Here is an 18,825-nt window from a genome sequence, read left to right as displayed (position 1 = left end):
GTTAGATTGGTTTTCACATTATTTGGCAGCATAATGTATTATGCCACTGAGTAATCTGGTTTTAAAATGCGACTTTTGTCAATCCCTGTCTGGGGAACCTGTGTTTAATGTTTTCAACACAGAAACACTCTCCTGGGCTGCGGAGGATGTGTGAGGGTCTGGGTCATTTCTACTTGAACGTCTGCTTCCCAGAGGAAAGTGCTGCCTCGTGTGCTGTGGAGCGCATGCAGGAGATCGAAAGGAGCTCTGTGTGTGTGCTCCTAATCAAATCTACTGTCACTAGGTACAGGAAGTCCTCTACATTGATTATATTGTTTATTCGTGTTTACATTTTTTTTTTTAATTAATGCAAAATACACTTGTGTAGTTCTGTGGTGGAGGATTGTGAGGAGGCTTTTGTGAAAAATCCAGATGGCCATCCACTGGTGCTCTACCTCAGGACCGAAGAAGGTCACAGTTTGACTGGACCCGCCAGACAAATGCTGGAAAGGGTCAATGCTGCAGACAAGGCAGCCAAAGTCAAGGTTAGTGTGTATAATATAACAGTTAGTGCTGTATAATAAAAATAACAAGATAGGATTCAGTAAATTCAAGCAAGTGAAGAAGGAGCTATTTCACAAAGCTTAGATTTTACCACTGTAATAGATTTTTATTCAAATTGCTGTGAAAGTGATTCTATAAATCGTATAAGTCCTAAGTACGGGATGATAAAAACCCTTTATTATCCAGCTGCTTTACCCTTGTTGGAGACTTGTACACACTCTCACACAGTATTTCACAGTATACCCACACGATTAACTTACAGAGATCTGTGGGGTTTGTGCCTCTAAAGCTGATACTCTGTGTTTTCCTGGTTGCTAGATGCCAAACAGTGTTTCTGCTGATATCTTTTTTAACTTTATCCCAGGTTGTGGATCACAGTGGCTCTGCAGAGGATGGGGCTGAACTTATTTATGTTCAGCTAGAAAAAATCATCAAACAGGTAAAGATCACTTCAGCCTTTCCACTGACTCACAGTCATTTTTGTTCCCTTTTCATGTCCCTCACAACCTTTTCACCCTCTCCTTCTAGGAGTTGCTGGGTCTTGAAGGAGCAGATGTTGACTCTAAGGATTCTGGGATAGAGGAGGGGCGTGAGGAGGACTCTGGAGATGTGCTCTGGGACCTGCATGATGAACAGGAACAGATCGAGTCCTATCAGCAGGCCTGTAGCAGCTCCACCTCTCAGTTAGGTTTCCAGAAGGTAAGGGAATCCTCCTCCTCTTTCCCCGTCTAATGATTTCTTAATTCATCTCTTTGATTTTCTGTTGTCTCCTCTGCTCAGTATATAGATCGTTTGAATGACATGATAGCTGCTCCCCCTCCCACCCCTCCTCTGCTGGTGTCTGGTGGTCCAGGCTCAGGGAAGTCTCTCCTGCTCTCGAAATGGTGAGAGCTTATTGATTCATTTCAGTCTAATATTATGAATTCTTCTCAATACAAATGGATTTCTTTCAAATTTTGTGTAGATTCAATACATTTGATCTACTTTGCCTCTTGTTCTTTAATAATTTTCAGGATCGAGTTGCAGCAGAAGCAGACTCCCAACACTTTGTTCCTTTATCATTTCGTTGGTCGCCCACTTTCCACAAGCTCAGAGCCAGTTCTTATCATCAAACGTCATACAGTCAAAGTAAGGAGTCTCTGGCTTACCTCCCTTTGTCAGACAGGGATGTCCCTCTGTCTTATTTACTAACCAAGGGATTTCTTGTCTGTTGTTATAAAGCTGCTGCAGCATTTCTGGTCCCTTTCTGGCTTGTCCATGGAGCCCAGTAAGATCTTGGAGGAGTTTCCTCGCTGGCTTGAGAGGCTTTCGTCGCGCCATCAAGGAAACATCATCATCATCATCGACTCCATTGACCAAATACAGGTACACGCCCACTTCTATAACCTACATTCGACAGTTGCATTAATTTCCACCAGAACAACTCTTATAAATCCTGTCTTCTTTTATCCAGCAAGCGGAAAGACACATGAAGTGGCTGATCGACCCTCTGCCTGTCAATGTTAGAGTGGTGGTGTCTGTCAATGTTGAGACGTGTCCACAGGCTTGGAGGTAGGACCCCCTGCTTCAATCCCATTTATATTTATTTATTTATTTACACTGTTTCCTACATATGTTGTGTGCAGTTATATATATATTAGATATGCTTTATGAGCATTGCCATTTGTGATACAGTGACCCCGTCTCTTCAGGTTGTGGCCCACACTCCACTTGGACCCTTTGAGTCCCCGAGATGTCAGGAGTGTTGTCAATGCAGAATGCCAGAGCATTGATTTCAAACTTACCAAGGACCAGGTCTGTAATCATCCCACCATTACCTTCTTTTAAATCTCCTTACGTCGGTTTTGAAATAGTGGAAAGACATTTTAGTTCAGTGTCAATATCTTTGTTCCAGGAGAAGAAGCTGGAAAGACACTGTCGCTCTGCATCCACCTGCAATGCACTGTATGTCACACTATTGGCAAGGATGATCACCAGGTTAGTGAACACTCATTCCAATTCTAAATATATTAATGTGTTGCAGGCACTTGAGTATATTTAAAGATTTATTTGTAACATTCTGAAATGTATTTAATGGTTCATTATATCTAGATTATAATTGTTGTGTCTGTGGATGTGGTGCTTCATTTTATTGAACTTGTGTTGACTGGATTGTGTGTTGTGCGTGTTGTTGCCACCCAGCAGTGGGTTGTGTTGGTCGCAGGAGAAGAGCGTGGACCAGTTTCTGCAGTGTCAGGACACCATGTCCCTCTACCGCCTCGCACTCAAGATGACGCTGAGCTCCCTCAGCACAGACAGAGAGCGACACATCATGAGAGAGGTGAACCTTCTCCACACAGAATAACAACGACTTGTCACTTTTTGTCCGTTAGTTGGTCTCAGTTCCCCTTTTTCCTGTGTATTGAGTAATATGTGCTTTCATTTTCCAACCTCTCCTCAGATATTGTGCCTCGTATGCGCCAGCCATAATGGAGTGAGTGAATCAGAGGTACTAGACCTTTTCCCAGAGCTACATTTACCTGTGCTGTCCTCTTTGCTGTACCGCCTGAACCGACTCTGCGTGGTAACCCTCCGTTGTGGGCTCATTAGATTCCAACACTTACAGGTAATCATTCTCCTCGGCCAGTAAAATCAGAGAGCACAACAAATAAAAGAATTACGATATTGATGGGACACAAGTGATCAGTTAACAGTTTGGAGTTTATTTGTCCGTCTCTGTCTTTCAGGCGTGGGAAGCTGTGAGGTTAGAGTTTCTTGGTGGAGGAAGCAGCTCTGCGACTTACAGAGAGAAACTCATTAATTACTTCAGCCAACAACTAAGGTGCTTCAGAGTGGCTATTCTGTCCTCATGCAACAAACCTCACATGTCAGTACAACTCACGTCCTTTTGTCTGTGTGTGTGTGTGTGTGTGTGTGTAGCCAGGACCGCGTGACGTGGCGTGTTGCCGATGAGCTTCCTGGCTGCTCCAACAGCAGGAGGACAGGACTAAACTGCAGCTCAGCCTCTTGAACCTGTTTGTCTCCCAAAACCTCTACAAGAGGTAGGAAACATGCTGATATCACCGAGCTTGTCACATTTGTTCAGGCGTTGTCTTACAGGTTGTTTTCTCTGTGCAGGGGTCACTTCTCTGAGCTGCTGGCCTATTGGCAGTATGTGGGCAAAGACAAAAGCTCCATGGCCAGTGAGTACTTTGACTCCCTGAAACACTACGAGAAGAGCTGCGAGAGTGAGGACAGCATGACCAAGCTGGCGAACCTGTATGAGACCTTGGGACGTTTCCTCAAAGACCTGGGGCTTGCAAGTCAGGTAGAAATTCATGATTGATGTTCACTGCACAGATCTTTCTTGTATCGCAATTTGCATCTTCGTTTCATTTGCCTACAAACCCAAGTTTCTTTTATTATTTCCTCACTCCACACAGTGACATTTGCATATGTATCTGGTCCTGTCTATCTGCTTGTCTAGGCTGTAGCCCCTTTACAAAGGTCCCTTGAGATCCGGGAGACGGCCCTGGATCCAGATCATCCCAGTGTCGCGCGCTCCCTGCACCAGCTGGCCGGGGTTTACGTCCAGTGGAAGAAGTATGGCAACGCCGAGCAGCTGTATAAGCAGGCCATGGAGATAAGCGAGAACGCCTATGGTGCCGAGCACGCCAGCGTGGCACGCGAGCTGGAGTCACTCGCCATGCTCTATCAGAAACAAAACAAGTAAATGAGACTCCCTTAGTGATGACATGTATGTGTTATTTTTAATAGCTGTACACATTTTATAGTTTATTGGTTGTTCCAGCCAAACAACACACTATTAAAAACTAAAACGCTCAGTTTAAAAAACGTGTAATGGCTCACACCTGGTTCTTTTACGATCAGGTATGAACAAGCAGAGAAACTGAGGAAGAGGTCGGTGAAGATCCGTCAGAAAACTGCTCGTCAGAAAGGTCACATGGTGAGCACATTTCTCAGATAAACACACACATGTTGTTATTCTCGCCTCCTCAGTCTGTTACATGTCTTGTTTCTTTACTCCCCTTGTCAGTACGGCTTCACTCTGTTGAGGCGCAGAGCTCTGCAGCTGGAGGAGCTGACCCTGGGGAAAGACACCGCTGACTCTGCCAAGACGCTTAATGAACTGGGCGTCCTGTACTACCTCCAGAACAACCTGGAGTAAGGCACACGCATTAGAGCTGGCACAAATTCAAGACTGGATTAAATTAAATTAAATATACAGTTCCAGGTCAAATCAAATTGCACTGTTGTTTGTAATTTCTAATATCTCTTTCTTCCCCCTCCCCAGTGCAGCCAAGGTGTTTTTGAGCCGCTCTCTGGAGATGCGTCAGCGTGTCCTCGGTCCAGAACATCCGGACTGCGCTCAGTCCCTCAACAACCTGGCGGCCCTGCACACTGAGAGGAAGGAGTATGAGACAGCTGAGGGCATGTATGAGAGGGCGCTGGACATCCGCAAGAAAGCCTTGTCTGCGGACCACCCCTCGCTGGCATACACGCTCAAGCACCTGGCCATGCTCTATAAACGCAGAGTGAGTCACACGTGCCTGTTGACACTGAAACTTGTGTTGTTTGTTAAAAAAAAGAGTCTGATTTAAAGATGTGTGTTTTGTGCAGGGGAAGCTGGAGAAGGCTGCACCACTGTATGAGCTCTCTCTGGACATCAGGGAAAAAAGTTTTGGGCCCAAGCACCCCAGTGTGGCCACAGCACTCGTCAACCTGGCTGTGATATACTGCCAACTGGTGAGATTACTCATCATTCCTCTTTTGACTGCACTACACACATTTTAATGGCTGTTATGACCATGTGTAGCTGTATTTTAGGTTGGAAAGGATAAAGCTGATTGTGAATTTCCTCGTCTCTGTCAGAAAAAACACAGCGACGCCTTGCCTCTGTATGAACGAGCACTGAAAGTGTACGAGGACAGTTTGGGGCGCTCACATCCAAGAGTCGGAGAGACCCTAAAAAACCTGGCTGTGCTAAGGTAAGAGGTACTTGGTTCATCAGAAGTGAGACAAATAACTAATTTTACGTTCATTCACTTTTTAAAAATCTTTTTCTGATTTGTAAATAGCTATGAAGAGGGCGACTTTGAAAATGCAGCGGAGCTTTACAAACGTGCAATGGAGATTAAGGAGGCAGAGCCATCGCTGGTTTGTGGAAATGCCCCGTCCCGTCATTCCTCCAGTGGGGACACGTTCAGTCTGAGGGGACCTGCTCCGCTCCCACAAGCCCCAAGGTGACTGTGTTCATACACCAGTGCCACAGTTAAGGCTGTTTAACAATGTAAAAACGCATTGTTTCGTCAAAAGGGAGCCAAACTGTGACAGGTGTCGAAGATGGAGGTTTTGGGGTTCGGGCCATTATACTGTACTTGCAGGATTATGAAGTGTGCCGTGTTAATCTGTGAAACCTGTGTGTTTACTAAAAGTATTTATTAGTATTTCTAACATAACAATGTGTAAAGTCCTTTTAAGGGCCTGGAACTCAGGTTTACACCAACTTTAACAGAGACTAATACACTTACATGACAATTACTGTCAGGAGCAAGAGCAGCAACGATTCATTTTGAGGGTAAAAATCACTCCAACCAGTTTTAGACACATTTGGTGTTTTCCGCTGTACAGTGGATATTTGTCTATGCACTCTTTTAAGTTTGAATGATGTTTCAACGAAATAACACTAAAATCCAGGGGGGAAGGAGCTTCTCAAGCTTCTTTGAAGGAGATACAGGGTGAACATTGCCTTAACCTGTTATGACCTTTATCTTTTACCTTTTACAATTATTTTTTTAAGAATATTAATTAGAAGCACTTTTGTTTCCCTGTCTACATTCCAGACACTCTGAATGAACAATACCTGAGAGCTGCTGTCTTACGAGTCCAATACGGTGCCATTTTTTATGTTTATGTTACATAAAGTGTTCATTTAACAGTATTAAGCATTTATTCTCAAAAGGGAAAATGTACAGTCTAAGATTCAAAAACAAGCCTCAACAAAGTCTAAGCAAACAGCATCTCTGGTACTGAAGGTAAATGTACATATATTTATTCATTTACATGAAGGACTTAAAGGGAATTACCAAAGCACATATCATCTAAGTGAATGTATATGAAGCCAAAAGGGACAAAATGTATCAAACCCTACAATCTCAGTGCCAAATGTAATACATACTATGTTTTTATATCCATGTATTAATGCAATGTGATTAAACCTGAACAGGACAACAACAAAAACCACAGCCAATATATGGATCAGATTGTATTCCATCTAATAAATACTTTATTGAAACAACTTAAACATTGTTCATTAGTGCTGTTGTAGCAGATGTTTTCCTTAAAGCCGAGTGAATGAGCAAATACTGTACATCATGAATTCAAACTGCAGAAAATACACACTGTGAGACATTCTAATGCAAAATGACCATATTCTAGATGTAAAGACATTTTATTGTCAGCACACGACTCCTTAACAGTTTTTGCATTTTTTTAATGTTCACGTAAGTAATGCCATCTGCGGCACCTTTCATGCACCCCCCCCCCCTTTTGTTGCTGTTAGAAGGGATTCATTCTGGGTTCTTTGACTTTTTAGTCCCAAAGCAGCTGTCATTAGGTTTTTGTATTACCAAAGAAAGCAATGGAAATTAGGCGTGTTTTAGCTAAAAGCAGAAATGCATGACCAGACCGCTGCCTATAACTTTCTCATCTGAGCCATCAGGTCTTCTAGACTCTGTTCAGTCTCCTCCACCGTCTCTCCCCTCGGTGACTCCTGGTTCAAACAAAATGAAAAACACATTTTTATAGTTTAGTTGTAGGAAGGGATGTCAAGAGAACTGATACTTATGGTATCGAATTGGGTATCATGAATCGAGGAAATTTCATGGTATCAGTATCGACTACTACATTTTTGGTATCGTGACATCCCTAGTTGTTGCAAATAAAAGTAAAGACTAGAAACTTTCCAGATGTAAAACAGTGATTCTCAACCTGGGGGTAGTGAGATAATTTCTGCGGGTCACCAGATGGTTGTGGAGAACAACACAATGTAATATAATCAAAATAAAATGACACGTTTAAACTGGAAATAGCCTCAAAAAGCTTGAGAAATACTGTTCGACCACACTGAATATTTTGGGGGCTTTAATGTTACAATATTAAAATGTGTTATATGTTTTATACTTAAGAAAACAGGTCACTAATACTCCAACATATTTCAACTTAATGAGATTATCTAAAGCTTTGTTATCTTAGACAATCCTGACCTGAGTAGGAATGGTGTAAGCCACAGTGATGCCTTCTGGGAGGTCAGGCACGGTGCCTGATGCAGCCTGTAGCTCTTCATCAGTCACTTCAGACACTAGTTCAATACCTGCAAAGCACAATTAGAGTTAATAGAACATGTTGCACACTGAAAATCTCGATAAACATACATGTTGCATGTTAGCTGGAATAGTTTTTCACTCACCCCACTCATTGTCCTCATGCACAACCTCCTCCTCCTCCACCTCTACAACTTCCACCTTGGGTCGCTCTGCTTCTTTCTTCTAAAAGGGAAGAAGTTACACAGGTCACACGCCATTAACTCCTGTTTTTCTAACTGGCACAGCACCATATGTGAATCTGTGTTACAGGCATTTGTCTTAAAAACAAGCACACACACCTTGTAGTCCTCCTGTTGTCTCCTGCAGTAGCGGTCGTTACACTGGGAGTTGGCTTTCATGTGCATGGTGGGAAAGAAGTCCTGCATGGCGTTGTAGCCCAGATAATAACTGACGGTACCAAACTTTAAAAGATACCTACGAGAGAAAACATAAACTTTACACCCGTGGACTTAACGTGGTCAAGTTTCTTGGTGGGTTACAAATGACATTTTCTTACTTGAGAACATTTTGGACCAGGATTCCGGCGACCACGCCCATGGTGGTGGGTAAACTGGCAGCACACACACCGTCCCTCTTAAGGGTCTTCTCATCAATGTTGGCTGCCACCACCAGGGGAGGAGCACACTAACAGAGGAGGAGATTATTAAAAACTGTAATACAACTTTATTACTACAGCTTTATTCCTCAATTACTGTCACTGTATGACTACAGTTTATTGTTAAGGATAAAAAGGGATTGTGTTTGTGTGTGGACATACAGCAAAGCAGGCTGTCTCTCCAGGAATGATGAGCTGGATGTGACCTGATACAGCGTTCTCACTGACACCAGACTCCATCCAGATCTGACCCAGTTCATTACACCCCTGGAAACAGGAGATAATTTTTAAAAAGCACTATGTGGAATACAGAATGTACGGTCAACCTTTTTTTGACAAAGATGTATTTACAGTATTAATGGCCATTCTGGCTTCATAGTTGTCCACGCAGCTCAGCACCAAATCCACCGGCATCCCTTCCTCCAGCCCTCCATGACTGAGAAGACACAGAATGATTTCATAATTGCCTGTTCCCCTGTGCGGACAGAGGAAGGGACCTAGAACATGAGGAGTCGTGATGCCCACCTGATGCGATCCATGAAATGTGTGAAGTTATCCAGGGTGGTGATGTTGTAGTTGTGGATCTCAAATGATACATCTGGATTGATGTTTCTGTTGAGGAACACGTAAGCAATTAGAAAACAAATGTCTTTGATTTGGAAGAAAAGTGTTAACTGTCAAATTATCGTATACCTTAGTGTGTGTTCTGCTGCTTCCACTTTACTGAAGCCCGCCTGGTGAGGCTGGAAGAACAGTCGGTTCATGTTGGCCAACTCGACTTTATCATAGTCGAAGAGGATCAGCTGGTGGAAGAGAGGAAGGGGTGAGAACACAAGCAGAAAAAAAACTGAGGAACAAAATGAGTGGCAATGGGGATAGCGTGGATGAAGTAATTTAAATCAGTTGTATTACCTTACCAATGCCACATCTAGTGAGCATTTCAGCTGTCACGCTGCCAACTCCACCAACACCAACCACAGCTACTGTGAATGTCCGGATTTTCTGTAAAAGAACGTTTCAATAGTGGAACAATCCACGCAGAGTAAACTGGCATAAAGAATAATAACATCTTCTGGTCAACGTTTATTTCTAGTTGCATTAGCTATTTGGGGATTGAATATCTGTGTACCTTCAGTAAAATGTCAGTTTATGAATGAGAAAGCACAAAATTCACATAACCTGTAAATCTAAATGTTGCCATGTGGCAAAACCTGCATTGAGCAAGTGTTATTAAGGATGAAATAGGAGGAAAAACTCTGGAAATAGGTTTAATCCTCAAAGACTATAACAATATAACAACACTGCAACTTCTTAGAATAATCAAATAATGCAGTGATCCCTTGTTAGAATATTGTTTAGAACTGCAGATATCATACCTCATAATCCTCCACGATGCCCATTCTCTTTAACGCCATGAGACGACTGTAATGGAAACACAGCAGATGTCAGCTCGAGCTCCATGAGATGATGCTGCTGCCACATGTGTAAGTGACTCATAAACAAGGCGTCGTCTCTCCGAGCTGCGATCGACCCTCAGAGAAACACCTCAGACACCTTAAATAACACAAGCCACAGAGAGAACCCACCTGTACGGGTTGGAGTCCACAACCTCCGCGCTCATCTTGTCAATCCTGGGTCTGTGGAGCGCCTCCTCCATGGCGACCTGCTTCTGCTTGCACTTGATCAGCTCGTTTTCCAGCTCCCTCACCCGCAGCTTCAGCTCCTCCACCGTCGCCATTGTTCAAAAACACAAACGTCAAACAACGTCAATGGAAATATATTCAGTGTGAATATGAAACCGAGAGGACGACAGAGGAGGTAGAATCGGCTCTGGAAGTACACGTCCACACAACTCAAATCAGCTGTCAGGATGCGTGCTCCTGTCAATATCGTCCGTGCAGGAAACCAGGTCGGATAGCTAGAATGGTTCCTACGTCGCTGACGGATTATTTGAACAGTCTTTCGAGGAAATGGGTTGACAGTCGAATTATTATATTTAAATAAAATATGAATAGCTGTAATATGTTTCTTTATGTTGAATTAATGTCGTGGACGTTACATCTGTGTGCACCCTTAAAACTAATATTAAGCAAATAGCGTAAACGACAACCGGAAATGTTTCCAGGGGATGCAAAAAAGTGACGAACCTGGCTGTAGTTCCATCACCACTGACGAGTAGCAGATTTCAATAACTTCACAAAGCATTGAACTACAGTCAGGTTTATTGCTTTTTTTAAGGGCCCCTGGAAACATTTCCGGTGGCGTTTTTGCAATTTGCACCGCGTTTCTGTATCTGCACGTGTTGCGACTTTTTGCAGAGCAGGTGTTTTTTTAATGTGCACGTGTTTTGTCTATTTGCATGTGTTTTTCTATTTGCATGTATTTCTTTTAATTTGCACGAGTTTTTCTATTTGCATTGTGTTTTATTAATGTGCAGCGCGTTGAGCTCTCTCGGCCTCCGTAGTACACGCTCCGACTGTAAACACAGCCGCACCCGGAAGCGACCGACCAGTCCACCTGAGACATGGACGAGCTGACGACTCCTGTGCGACAACAACACAAATTCAACGTTGACAAACTTCAGAAATATTTGTCCGTCAGCGTGAATGCCGCCACACTCGCTGTCAGGCAGTTCAGGTCAGACACGGGGCGACGGACCAGCAACAGGAAGCTAATATTTTAGCCGTTTTACTGATGACATGCTAACTGCTTGCTGTTGTTGTCTCTGCAGCGCTGGTCAGTCAAACCCGACCTTCCTGATAGAGACACCGTCACAGAGCTATGTCCTCAGGAAGAAGCCCCCGGGTGAGCTGCTGCCAGGGGCCCACAAGGTAAAGTTTAATCATTACTCGGGTCCATAAAAACAGGGCAAACGTCATCTCTCCAGTAGAGGGAGACTGTCCCTTCATTTGGTTTGTTGACTGAGGAAGTCACTTCAGGTTATTTGGCAAAGGATGTGTCAGAAGTAAACATGTGTGTTTCTGTAAAATCCACATTACAAATAAACTGCTTTTACTTTGCAAATTATGTATTTTTGCACTCTTCCAGTTTGCACTACTCATCTTATCCCCCCGTGTGCCTTATGACTGCTCACGGTCGTACTGTGTACTATGTCTTGAGTACTTATTATGTTGCGTACTTAAATGTTCTGTATACTTATATATTCACACTGGGGATCAGAGAGAAACTGCATTTCAATCCCGTCCATGTCCTGCACAATAAAGTTCACTTTGACAAATACTTCTTCCTCCATTAAATGTATGTATACTTTATCCATCTATAATATTTGATAAACTGTCGTGGAGTTCCTGTAAATAACTGCTGAAAATGTATGTGATAAATTTCTGATTATGTTTAGTTTTACTGAATTAAACTGCAGCTTTTCAGGAGAATGTCTATGAAAGAACTGATAAATCAATGGGTTACAGATGCACCAACAGCAGACTGTCTGAAGTTTTTATTCATGTAGTACAGAATTACATTTTTAGAAAAAAGTGGTCTCTGAAATTGATTGTTACCCAAATATCTTGAAGCTAACAATAGGCATTGTGTGGTTTCCCTCTGTGACTGTTTGCAGGTAGACAGGGAGTACCGGGTGCAGAGGGCGCTGTGCTCCGCTGGTTTCCCTGTCCCTCAGCCTCTGCTACACTGCACTGATGTTGATGTCATTGGAACAGAATTCTACATGATGGAGCATGTGAAGGTATATTTTTAGCTGTGAAGTTTTGAAGTTTTGCCTTCGGGGCGGAATTTCCAAAGACTATTTGCAAATGTGCAATGACAAGAAGTGGGAAAGGAATCACATTCTGCGTTATTTGGTTTGTAATGATCCATTTAAAAAACATCCACTACTGTTTATCCATCTCTATTGACCAGGGGCGTATATTCAGGGATCTTCGTCTCCCTGGAATGAGTCCAGTAGAGAGAACTGCTCTGTATGTGGCTGCAGTGGAAGTGTTGGCAAAGCTACACTCACTGGACGTGGCATCGCTCAACCTTGAAGGATATGGAAGAGGAGCAGGCTACTGCAAGAGACAGGTGAGATAAAACCTTGTACATCAAAATATCTTTATATATCTAATCTGGAAAAAAACTAGTTAATGTTCCGAAATTTCTTTTGTTCTTTAAAGGTGTCCACCTGGACAAAGCAGTACACTGCAGCAGCCCACAGAGACATTCCAGCCATGAATGAACTGTCTGATTGGTTGATGAAGAATTTACCAGCCAATGACAATGAAGTCATGCTCGTCCATGGGGATTATAGATTGGATAACTTGATATTCCATCCAACAGAGGTACAGTTTTTTAGTTATTTTACCATTTTGCTGTATTTAACAGTAACAACTTGACAAAGTGTGTTTGCTGTCATCAGGCACGTGTGATAGCAGTCCTGGACTGGGAGCTGTCTACCACTGGGCAGCCTCTGGCAGACTTGGCCTACTTCCTAATGCCTCACTACTGGCCCAGAGGCCTCAACGTTGTCAGCACATTAGGCAGCTTGAAAGGAATAGAAGGTGATGAAAACTCTGTGCAGGATTAACAGCTACTGAAAATGACTGGGCCGAAGGATGTATTGTTTTTAATTTATTTTCAGTAAACATACACATGAGTTTACAGTGTTTGTCATCGTGCCTTTCCCATCTCCCATCTCTCCAACCAATGAGCAGGTATTCCAACTGTGGGTGATCTGATCTCCATTTACTGCAGGTGCCGGGGGATCCCGCCTGCTCTGCCACAGTTGAATTTCTACGTGGCCTTGTCTTTCTTTAAAATGGCAGGTATTGCCCAGGTGCGTCTTCCTGTGTAAATACATTTCAATTCAAGGGTGTAGTAGTAATAGTTTTAAATGTGATACTTGAAATGTACAGAGATCTTCTCTTCTGTTTCCCAGGGAGTCTACGCTCGCCACCTACTGGGCAATGCCAGTGCGCCCAATGCAGATCAGTTCGGTCAGTGTGTGGAGCCCTTGGCTGAGGTTGCCTTGCAGATTGCACAGGGGTTGGTTGCAGATACAATTGTTTAATGTGTATGAATGTACTGATATCAGAAACAATATAATTTGATACAAGCATTATGTTTATTCTGTGTGTTATTATAGGCCAGAATACAGATTGATTCAACCTGCTGAGTAAACTTAAGCCAGCCAAAGGAATTTGGTGTCCAGCTGCTGCTTCCTGTTTTCCCGCATGTCTTTTTAATTTGTGAGGTGTGTTTTTTTGCCAGGTCTCTCACAGGCCCTACAGAAAACAGGCTTTTCCTCCAGACAGCTAGAGGTGAAGCTGTTCTCCAGCAAGTCAAAGACTTCATGACACAATTCGTGCTTCCTGCTCAGGAGGTCAGTGCCAAGTGCGACCAAGATCTGAAGAGACATTTGTCTGCTAAGAGGATTGATCTGAATTTGTCAGAACACGGAGAACAGAATCATTGGCATCACCGTGTTCTGAGTGTCGTGCAGAGATGTCTTTGCAGATCTTTTTTGCTTTTATTTGTGAAAGAAATATTTTATATGGGCAGAGGTTCAGATTACTGTTCTTATTTTACCATCCACGTTAACTTTTTTCCTCACAGGAAGTTGCAGAGTACTACTCCAAACACGCTCAGTCCTCACAGAGGTGGCGCACTCCCCAAATAATAGAAGATCTAAAGGTATTTTAGGATATATTGTCACATCCTTATTCATCTTGAATTGTTTTTCCACACACGCCTTGCATAAATATTATCAATATATGAAAAAAGCAGTGCAAAAGTCTTGTATCAAAGCAGCAGATTAAGGGCAACATTTATTTAGTATAAACACTGCACCTCCCTTCTGAGTCATCCACACGCTATAATCCATCATTGCCAGTTTAAACTAAACAAAAACACTGTTTCTTAATTAACGATCTGTTCCTTATGTTTGAACTTGTCATTATTAACATGTACTTTGACTGAAGCGTCTGTGCACGCAGAAACTCTGTGATAGCACGTATCTGTTTTCTTTTCATTCTGCAGGTGAAAGCGCGGGAGGCGGGGCTGTGGAACCTATTCCTGCCTGCAGTCAGCGGCCTCAGTCAGCTGGACTACGCCTACATCGCAGAGGAAACTGGACGTTGCCTCTTTGCCCCCGAAGTCTTCAACTGCCAGGCTCCTGGTAAACATCCTACATGTAGACAGATTAAAGATCATTTAGAGGCCATGGTCAATATTGTTGTCAGTCACATGACTAAATATACAAGAGGACCTTGCTCTTTGTGTACACAGCATAGATTTTATGTATTTTCTCATGCTCTGGATAACATGTCAACTCGTCAACAAAAACATATTTCTACTCATCTGAAAACATAAAAATCAAATACTTTTCAATACAAATCTCTTTAATGAGTTAAACTTGTGTTATAAAGATCTTGGCGAGCATTTCATTTTCAAATTAATGCCATAAATTACGATAAGTTTGGGTGTTGTGTTTCTCCACAGACACAGGAAACATGGAGGTGCTGCACATGTTTGGCAGTGATGAGCAGAAAAGGAAGTGGCTGGAGCCGCTGCTCAGAGGAGAGATCCGCTCCTGTTTCTGTATGACAGGTATTTTTCCATCACTTTGTCCATCTGCGTCATTTCAAGATGAGAGCCTTGCGTTGTGGGGTCATTGTGTTTTTTAATTTCTGGCCTGTGAGTTGACATTTGTGGACACAGATTCCAGAGAACCGATGATAATGAAAAGCAGCAGAGGTCCATTTAAATTGGCACTGTCTCCAGTATCAGAGGACAGCCGTAAGTCATTTGTTCCTCAGCACAGTCAACCAAGTGCTGTTACACCCTGAAGCCTGACAGGTTATTAAGTAAAGTTGGATCTAACTCTGCAGCATGTGTGAGGGAGGTTGGGACATAACTGTTGAGTAGGGACATGTTTTTTTTATTGAAATAAGTTTATTCGGGCTGCAACACAGTAGAATTAGTAGAGATATGAAAGTTAAGTTCAAAGCTTAAGAATATTTAAGAAAGTATGTACCTGTTGTAGACTTAAGGCTGCTTTTAGAAACCCGTCATCCTGTACCTGTCAAAACCAAAATGAATATTAGGGATGCAACACACTAGAATTTGTCGAGATCGCTCTGTACCTATCAGAACCAATTCCTTGCCGAGTTACTTGGCACTGATGAAGGTTTAGTTTTCAAAGTATGTGTTGTGGTTTCCTGTCAAAATCTCCGATGATGTTTTCGGTCTTAAACAAAGGGGTTGATGAGGTTTCCCCCGGCACGTCAGGTTCTGCCGACTCTGTATATAGTCTTGTTTGAAATATCAAACAACAAACCCTCACAGTGAGTATTTCTCCCTGTTTTTCCTCCAATTTGGTTTCCACTCAGCCTGGAAAAAGCGGCCTGCCAGAGGTGATTGCAGTGGGTGTGAACCTCTCTGCGGTTTTCATAAACACACATGGAGATTAGTTGCGTTTGGGGAATTTTTTTGTCTGCAGTTTGTTTGGTTTCTTACACTACAAGGAAAGGCACCTCCAACTTATGCTGATAAACAATGTCTGTGTCTGACGTTGTTAAGACTCATCTGCGGTAGAGTTGAGGTATGAAAATTGCATGTTTCTGCTCTATATATATCCACCTCTCTGGATGTGGTTAAAGCTGGAATCCAAAATTTTGATTTGGGAAAAGATTCAACACGAAGCAATTTTTTGCAGTCTGGATATTGTTAGAGTCTGAGTCTAATTGTTTGTTGTACTTGGTGTAGGATTTAGTATTTTGTGAGTTTAAACCTGACCTGTGATGTCGTCCCCAGAGCCCGATGTGGCCTCCAGTGACGCAACCAACATGGAGTGCACTCTTCAAAGGGATGAGGACCACTACGTCATCAACGGCAAGAAATGGTGGAGCAGTGGTAAGTCTGTTTCTATTATAACGAATAAAGAATCTTTACAACACCAAGAATGCAGATTTTTTTTTTCCCTGTCCATTTCGGGCCAAACATCCCAAGAGGGAGCTTAAGACAAATAAAAAAGCATTCTTTATGTCCGTCTTGATTTACTTCAAAACCATTTTGTGAGGCAAACAAGAGAATGTTTTTCAAAGAGTAAATCTGAGAAGACCATTATGTTCTCAGAAAGGGTTGGGTTTATATGTAAACCAAGATGTTTCTGTAACAAAGTTAAATGCTTACCCACCCTGCTGACATATGGACATCCAAAGTGCAGATGACTCAGAAAACATAAACAGCATTCTTAATAGATTTAGAAACTCTTGGATCTGTGTAATTCTTGGAAAGTTCGTGTCAGATGTGTGAGTAAAAGACAACGTGCAGTTACTGGTCACTCTTTGTTGGTGATTCAGGATAAAAAAAAGGACTTCAGATAAATGTTAATGTAACTTTAAGTCAAAATTAAACCCTAAAACCATCAAACAGCAAAACAACCATATGCACACATTCATTAAGTTTATTCTCAAATGTGTGAGTAATGTGTGAGTCAGTATTCATTGGATTTAAAGTGTAGTTAAGTCTTTGCTGAGCGGCTCTATAAATTAGATTGGTCCATCTTATCCTGTTAAAATTACTAAACAAAACAATTTGATTTGGAAGAGCTGAAATGTTTAGGGTTTTACTGACATCATTAATATATCCAAAGCTCGTGTAAGTATTTTGACATTTCATCGCCCACCTCTCCAGTCACTTTGAGTTGAAAGATATTCCAGATGTTTCCTCTGACACACATCTGGCCCGAGCTTTTAACTTCCAGTTTTATGGAAAACAGTGGTCTGTTGTTTTTGTTGTTGGGTTTATTATTTTCAGCCCAGATTTCTTTTCTTGCTGTTAAAAAAGTTACAGCGCCACGGTTTACCGAAAATGAACCAAATTTCCACTTTGAGATTCTGCCTTCGTGCCTGGTCTGTGTGAGTCATACCGTACGTCTGTAGTTAGTCTCTATTCTGAACAATTCTCCTTATTCTCTCAAGTGAAATTTCCACCAGCAGGAAACTAATCTTCTGGGGTTTCGTGAATGTCCCCTGCCACAATGAATACATCTCTCTGTTAGGAAGGAATGTTTCCTACTTACTGTGACCTGTGGCTGCACTTGTGTCAAACTATATTCTGCAGGAGAGGAAATGGGATGGTCTTGTCTTGACACTTAATTCAGCCTCACATCCAACAAAAGTAAAAGCAAAACTAAGACTCTGTAGTATTGTGTTGGAGGTTATGTTTCGCTATGGTAACGCATTCCTTCGAGGTATCAGATGTTCCTCGTTGACGTGTCACTGGTGTTTCCCAACATGACGTCCAAGGCGCTTGGCAGCCGTCGCATCGTGTCCCCCTAAAGGAGGATCTGTGTATTTGTTTGTACTGGAGCTGTTGCCATAGAGAAAAACAAAGTAAAGACTTCTCGGCTGCAGATTATAATTTCACCCCTGTCTGTTTGTTTGTTTGTAGGTGAGATTATACAAGAGCTACTTGACAGATTTCCATGAAACCTGGTGGAAGTGACATTTTCTTGCAGATCCAGAAATTCTTTCAATAATCCGGCATGTTTAGGGGACTAATATCAATGAGTTTAAATCTGGTTTCATAAGGGGACTGTTGGGCCTTGGCAGAGGTATGTACACGACTGAGTACCTTTCGGCTGTAAACACTCATTCAGTCATTGTGATAATTACACAGCAGTACCCACATTAGGTCGTAGTAGATTTCTTTGTACAACTAATCTCCTGCTGTAGCCTAAACTTTCTGGAAAATGACTTGCTTGAAAAATGTTGGCTACAATCTTCACACTCTACCACAGCCTGCAGTTTTCTTCTTTGCTGTCCCTTTTGTTTCTGGCAAACTCTGAGCAGCGGGACGGGAGGTCCTGTGCTGCCCGGTGGTGAGGAAGATGTGGGACTGTCCCATGGGCAGGATAATGTGCTGCAATTATTCCCAGACCTGTAATCTCTCAGCCGTAGGCACTTGTATTTACAGACAGAAGCACAGACGATGCCCACATGTTCAACATTGTAGGTAGGAATCGCAAAAGATTAGGAAATTCCTTGTTTGCTTTGTTACATGCAACCTGATAGTTCTAATACCAAAGAAACTATTACAAACTCAGCCTCACCTTTTGTGTCAGTAAGAAGACACACCTAGTGTTCCAAGATCCAAGCTGGGAGGCATTACAGTGGAAAGAGGAGAAGTTCCTGGTACTGCAAGTTACAGTACATTCATTAGTCAGACGCTGAAAGCAATCGGAAAGAATGCTATCCAAAGAAAACTGTTATGTCTCAAGCTTTTTAAAAGCTAGTCAGGAATATAGATGATCCCCTTCCAGTGTAAACAGATTTGAACACTGTT

At 42.4% G+C, this 18,825-nt stretch overlaps 2 protein-coding genes across 2 annotated transcripts in view; one reads left to right on the top strand and one right to left on the bottom strand.

Moving 5' to 3' along the window:
* Nucleotides 1–18,825, top strand: part of LOC118098690 (nephrocystin-3) — a 29,035-nt gene that overhangs the window by 2,025 nt on the left and 8,185 nt on the right. The window contains 35 exon segments of the mRNA XM_035142743.2: nucleotides 123–283; nucleotides 368–524; nucleotides 908–982; nucleotides 1,072–1,242; nucleotides 1,324–1,427; nucleotides 1,557–1,671; nucleotides 1,765–1,908; nucleotides 1,997–2,094; nucleotides 2,235–2,337; nucleotides 2,438–2,520; nucleotides 2,725–2,863; nucleotides 2,984–3,148; nucleotides 3,270–3,364; nucleotides 3,463–3,497; nucleotides 3,500–3,584; nucleotides 3,661–3,850; nucleotides 4,010–4,251; nucleotides 4,414–4,489; nucleotides 4,580–4,707; nucleotides 4,838–5,078; nucleotides 5,164–5,289; nucleotides 5,416–5,531; nucleotides 5,622–5,786; nucleotides 11,255–11,354; nucleotides 12,101–12,226; nucleotides 12,400–12,561; nucleotides 12,654–12,818; nucleotides 12,896–13,037; nucleotides 13,191–13,312; nucleotides 13,415–13,521; nucleotides 13,747–13,858; nucleotides 14,092–14,169; nucleotides 14,515–14,653; nucleotides 14,977–15,084; nucleotides 16,291–16,389. Coding sequence (XP_034998634.2) covers nucleotides 123–283; nucleotides 368–524; nucleotides 908–982; nucleotides 1,072–1,242; nucleotides 1,324–1,427; nucleotides 1,557–1,671; nucleotides 1,765–1,908; nucleotides 1,997–2,094; nucleotides 2,235–2,337; nucleotides 2,438–2,520; nucleotides 2,725–2,863; nucleotides 2,984–3,148; nucleotides 3,270–3,364; nucleotides 3,463–3,497; nucleotides 3,500–3,584; nucleotides 3,661–3,850; nucleotides 4,010–4,251; nucleotides 4,414–4,489; nucleotides 4,580–4,707; nucleotides 4,838–5,078; nucleotides 5,164–5,289; nucleotides 5,416–5,531; nucleotides 5,622–5,786; nucleotides 11,255–11,354; nucleotides 12,101–12,226; nucleotides 12,400–12,561; nucleotides 12,654–12,818; nucleotides 12,896–13,037; nucleotides 13,191–13,312; nucleotides 13,415–13,521; nucleotides 13,747–13,858; nucleotides 14,092–14,169; nucleotides 14,515–14,653; nucleotides 14,977–15,084; nucleotides 16,291–16,389 — 4,474 coding nt within the window.
* On the bottom strand, nucleotides 6,802–10,418 carry uba5 (ubiquitin-like modifier activating enzyme 5). The gene is made up of 12 exons (XM_035142756.2): nucleotides 10,110–10,418; nucleotides 9,900–9,945; nucleotides 9,436–9,525; nucleotides 9,217–9,326; nucleotides 9,049–9,135; nucleotides 8,875–8,959; nucleotides 8,686–8,790; nucleotides 8,425–8,552; nucleotides 8,207–8,342; nucleotides 8,012–8,090; nucleotides 7,809–7,915; nucleotides 6,802–7,315 (listed from the first exon to the last, which is right to left on the bottom strand). Exons 1-12 carry the CDS (start codon nucleotides 10,259–10,261, stop codon nucleotides 7,238–7,240), a joined length of 1,203 nt encoding a protein of 400 aa, XP_034998647.2. The 5' UTR covers nucleotides 10,262–10,418; the 3' UTR covers nucleotides 6,802–7,237.

Source organism: Hippoglossus stenolepis, chromosome 19 (assembly GCF_022539355.2).
Source record: "Hippoglossus stenolepis isolate QCI-W04-F060 chromosome 19, HSTE1.2, whole genome shotgun sequence".
Lineage (NCBI taxonomy): Eukaryota > Metazoa > Chordata > Actinopteri > Pleuronectiformes > Pleuronectidae > Hippoglossus > Hippoglossus stenolepis.
This window is presented reverse-complemented; position numbering and strand designations above follow the sequence as displayed.